The 5,349-nt window shown below is 44.6% G+C and overlaps 1 protein-coding gene across 2 annotated transcripts; it reads right to left on the reverse strand.

The window, feature by feature from the left end:
• Nucleotides 1–1,441: 1,441 nt before the first annotated feature.
• On the reverse strand, nt 1,442–4,250 carry LOC143148234 (uncharacterized). Of its 2 annotated transcripts, XM_076314363.1 has the most exons (4): nt 3,937–4,250; nt 3,742–3,852; nt 2,757–3,657; nt 1,442–2,633 (listed from the first exon to the last, which is right to left on the reverse strand). In XM_076314363.1, the coding sequence occupies exons 3-4, from the start codon at nt 3,047–3,049 to the stop codon at nt 2,603–2,605; spliced, it is 324 nt and encodes a 107-aa protein (XP_076170478.1). In that variant the 5' UTR covers nt 3,050–3,657; nt 3,742–3,852; nt 3,937–4,250; the 3' UTR covers nt 1,442–2,602. The 2 variants fall into 2 exon arrangements, with proteins under 2 accessions (XP_076170478.1, XP_076170477.1); XM_076314362.1 differs by lacking the exon at nt 1,442–2,633 and having other exon boundaries at nt 3,045–3,657.
• Between the last annotated feature and the right edge of the window lie 1,099 nt (nt 4,251–5,349).

Consider the following 5,349-nt stretch of genomic DNA (forward strand, 5'->3'; position numbering starts at 1 on the left):
GGATAAGGCTTAACATTTTAGATCGCCTAAAGCCTCCATGTGTAAGAATTGGTAAAGAATTATTAACAATTCATTTTATTTAAAATTGGTATACAAAAATTTATTGTAGAAGGTCTAATTTTTTTTCTTTCGTTATATCATTATATATATACGAATCATATATTCATGATTCGTGTTTCGTAGTGCTTATGAAGCAGAATATAAGCGATCGGACGGACATTGAATTATTTACCTAAATATGACCTTGAAACGATCTTGACCGACTTATCCTGACGTTCAAATTTGGAAATCGTAACTGTAATCAACAAGGTTACCAGGTTACGTTACAAGTAGCCGAATTTCTCTGAGTGTCGCCTAAGATGGCGTCAACGAAGGCGTGTGGTTACCGTTTAAACAAATTTGAACGGCCTTGTAAACTTGAAATGTAAAATCTTCTCATTATTTCTGACGCTGTATTCGCCAGCGGAACGGAGGACAACTTTCACAAAAAGTGACAACTAATTATCGGTCTTGAACAGTGCTATTTTTATCGGTGTCTCGATTCATGCGTTTTGAGTTATTTTCAGAATAAACACAAATTAACTTCAACGAGATGTATCACCACAAGTGCGTCTACCGTGAAAATTACAATTGCACACGTGTTCTCTCGAGATTCGACGTAAAAGATGGCCACCAAAACCGTTATAGGTATCTCTTTTACGGCTTCCCCTTGTCGGCTCGCGTTTCAGGCTTAATTTCAATTTTCTCTTTCTCCTTGCGGAATCCTAATTCCGCGCGTTTGTGACCGCAACGTTAACGCCATATTTACAAACCCATATAATTATGTTTATCGAGTATGAACTTATACAAAACATCAATATTACGAAATACATTTCTACATATTTTTCCACGCTATCCCTTGCATAAAACCCATCAATATTAACAGTTTTTTTATCTTTATAATCGTACTCCTCTTTATACAAATTTTACACAAAAATACACCTATCCTTGAGAACATCGGTATTCCATCGAGGCAGCAGTATTCACTCATCGTTCATAAAGCTGAGAAAAATGAATCGCGAAATTCGTTAGCGTAATTTACCTTCTTCGCGAACCCGAAAATTGATCGCAACTCGGTATTCCCAAATTATAATTATTTATTTAATTATATAATATAAATTATTTTCGGGGAATTATATAACGTATTTAATTTACATAATCTTTTCTTAGATATTTTAGATATCTTTTAGATATATAATATTATATTATATTATATATTTATATATTATATATTATATATTATATATTATATATTATATATGTTTTTCGCTTGGAAAAATATCTAACTAATAACCCAAGTATTTATTACGACAGAAATAAATACAAATTACGTTAATTGGATATTTTTTTATAAAAGAAATAACGTAGATATCCACCGTCCTCGAACGGAAACTAAATTTCATTCAACTCGTGCGTTCTACGCCGCGTAGTAAGCGGTTGCACACCGAGTGCACGAGTTACAGGCGGTGTTTATGTTCGAGGAGCCTGGTTCTTTTTCGCTCGGTGCCTCGCAGGAGCAAAATCGCTCGATCGGAATGGAAAGCGAGCAGCACTGGTGCTCGGGCACGCGGCTCGCAGCATGAGCGGCGGGGCAGTGTTAATTCGCGCCTTGGGCTGCGCGTAGATTGGCTACTCCGGTGAGTCCACCACGCGACCGTTTCGCATTGGTCTGCCATTACCGGGCTGCCATTAAATGGAATCTCGTACCCGAACGTAGCCCGTTTCGACGTCCCGGCGGGAACCTCGAGGATAAAGATTATCGAAGACCTCGTATATAATTCAACGATAACCAGGTGCTGGAGAAAACGCTCGGTATGGAAACGGTACACGAACCGTGATATTTACGGAAGCGTGTAAAAGCAAATCGAAAACGTGGAGTATTTTCTGTATTTTTTTCTTCTTTTTTTTTTTTTTTAATTTTCGCGTTTCCGAGAAAATTGATTTCGAAGTCGTTCGGGGTGTTCCCTCGAACACGAGTCGTCACCACGTGTTTAGAAACATCGACCACGGTATTATTATCCGTTAATATTACCTCCTGGTTAATTAGAACGTAACAGTAGTAACGTGTAATTGGACGGACAGGTTAGCTGGGTTGTGGTTAATCGGTTTCCCCGATAGCGTGGCGCGTGGTATGCAAAAATGTTCCGCAACGGCGACGTTTTTTATGTAAATGTTTTCTACCTATCTCGCCGTAACCCGTGTGCAAATATGAAGCAGGGATCGTTTGTAAGGCGAGCGCGGCTGACATCTCCATTATGGAAATCTGCGACGATCATCTCGAGATTGCAGATGGTGGTACGGGAGGCATCGTTGGGACGTAGAGGGCGCTGCTGACAATTGTTGCATTGACACGTGGGTTACATGTGACTCAGAGATCGCTGGCACGATACGGTGGCTTGCGAACAGAGGACGCGATACCGAATCTGGTGACGGTAATGCGCGCGCATACGGACGTTGTGTTGATCGGTATTTACATTGTCGAAGATTCTGCATCTCGAACTGATGGGACGCGATGCAGATGACGCCAGATGTCTAGTATCGATGGATTTCGGTTTCGTAGTAGTTAAGGTTGTCGACCACTGGACCTGTGGAGTCTGATACGAATAATTTTAGGTATGCGTGACCTTGATAATTACGACAATAGTCGCGTAGAAAATTTTAGAAGAATGGACAACTCCAGAGACGTGGGAGGACGTCAAGAACCGTAACGTACTCACAGAAGATGATGCACAAGGGACATTGTACTCGTGGAACTCGATACGGACAACATCGGACTTGTAGACGATTCTGTACTCGTGGAAGCTGATGTAGACAATTCAGGACTCGTTGACAACCGATACAGGCAACCTCCGTGATACGAGAGGCTGGTAACGATGATAGTGGACACATGGAAGATGATAAGAAGGATACAAGAATCCAAGAACCTGGTGTGGACGATCCAGGTCTTGTGGAATCCTGTATGGACAACTTGAAAGACGTAGGAGTGGGCTAATGGCAGTGACAGATTCATGGAAGACAATATACAGGGGGCATTGGACTTATGAAACCTGATACAGACACACCTGGGCTCGGGATATCTAACACAGGTGACTCTGGAATTACGTCGACTCGTGTCGTAGAAAGGGTACACGAATTCTTGAAACACTGGTAGGATTCGAGGATCTTGAGAGTGCCAAAGAAGCGAAGAGTCCTTGCTTTGAAAGGTTCTGGAGATTCCAGAGGACCTGGAGAACCTGATGGACTCCAGATATCATGGAGAACCCAATGGTCCTAAAAGTTTCCAATTTGAAGTATTTCGTATCGAGTTCTGCGTATCGGGGTCCTAGATATTAGGTCCCTACGAGTCCCCGATAATTCGTATCAAGTCCCATACATCCAGGACCATCTGTACGGTGTCCCACGTGTTCGAAACAGCCCGAATCAGATCCTACGACTTCGCTACTCTCGCGTCCTCTTGTCTTCGGGATCTTCGGTATCATGTCCTACTTCCACGCTCTCTCCTTACATGTGTACACGCTAGCGTAAGTCGGTAAATAGTTGATTTCCAAGAGAGCCAGCTTCACGCTCGAATAATTTTTCGCGTACTGTCGCGCTGCGAATGTTTAATTACTGAGTCACCTGCAAGGCAACGTTTTACAATCTAATGACCACTGGAGCGGCATATATATTAAGAAAAAAATGCTTAATATTATTTTTTCTTACGCTTGTGTTTCTTCGTTTCACGTACGCGGGACAACCGAACTTTACGTACTCGAGGAGACCGAACTGCAAACGAATTTTTCGAAAAAACAATGTCGAAAACTCTCTTCTCGTCTACGAACCGTAAAAATTATCGTTCGATGTTATATCGTAAAAAGTTTATAAGTTTGCAGTAATTTGAAAAAAAATTTTCGAGACCATCGTTTCGGATACGGAATGGAAATTCTCCAGTGTGCTTCACGTTTGCGACGAACTCCGGCCAAGCGAGTCCAACCTGCGCGATTGACAGTGACACCAGAAACATAAACACCAACCCCTTATTCGCGAGAGAAAAGCAGGATTTTCCGGTATATCGCCGTTGCGGAGGAACCGAGTGCAAGGAGGGAGCGGACGCGGAGGCCGAAGTATCTCCGCAGCTGTCCTCGAAGCGAGCTGGAGAGCCGGTCAGAGGGAGAGGCCGCATTCCAAACCACGGAGAAAGCCTCTCGCGCATTTAGCCACGGGATGACCGTCCAGAGGTCGCGTAAACGAGCTCCCTGGACCCGTTAGTCCGACTCCGTAGCCGCGCATATCTAACCTGGAATTATCCGGTCCGATCGGTCGTTTTTACGGACCTTTTCTCGAATCGCGACGTATCCGTACGCCGCACGCGTCCCACTCACCGTTCGCACAGCTCCCTCTGCGCGGAGAATCGTCGCACGATTCGTAATGGTCGATTCCCAATAGCCCTCGAGACACGCGATCCTCGAGCGACACTCGAGTGCGCGACCCTTGATATTATACGTTTACATAGCACGTCCTGCAAGGCGATGAGGTAGATCCAAACAAAACCACGTGACTGCGGTGGCACAGTGCCGGCAAGAGGTTGTGCCCCGAATACGTACAATTACGATGGAGTTCCATCGACCCTGTTAAACGTTCTTATACGTTACAGCGATTCGCGATTCTTATTCGTTCGACGTTCGATAATTCAAGTTTTAGAAATATCGTTCGCGATTCCTATTCGTGAATTTGACTTCGTTTAGATAGATCGACGTAACGGACCAATGGAATCTTGGTCACGTGACAAGCTCTGTTTACATCCAAGTTTATCGTCTCGTGGAACATTTTAGGCGCGGGTATGCAGACTAGACGAGACGTTCCACTCGCCGCGTCTTCAATTTGGCGCGACCGTCGCTCGAGTGTGAGCGCCAGTGAGAATCTCGCGTAAAGAAGTAAACGTGTGCCCGTGCTTCGTTTCAGGCCCGAATCTTCGAATTCGAATCGGGGAAAGTACGACGCTGGAACGTTTGAGGACGCTCGGGTACACCTGCTGCAAGGTGACTGCATTCCATGCCGAGGTGAAACGTAAGCGGGATACGCGCTGGAATGTATGTCGGATTTGCTGGAATAACTCACGAGCCACGGCAGCGCCGCACCAGCAATTATATGTATCTCGCTGCGCGTGCGCTGACCGTTTGTTTTTGCGAGGCCGGCCTACTTGCGTCGCGTATGATTAACTCCGCGATTGAGCTCCCGACACGCTTGGCATCCGTGAAATCGGCAAGAGGAGCGGCGGTCAGGTGAAATTTTCGATGCATTTTTTTTTTTCCATCTTTTCGAGCAGCGTTC

This window comes from Ptiloglossa arizonensis, chromosome 6 (genome assembly GCF_051014685.1).
Source record: "Ptiloglossa arizonensis isolate GNS036 chromosome 6, iyPtiAriz1_principal, whole genome shotgun sequence".
Lineage (NCBI taxonomy): Eukaryota > Metazoa > Arthropoda > Insecta > Hymenoptera > Colletidae > Ptiloglossa > Ptiloglossa arizonensis.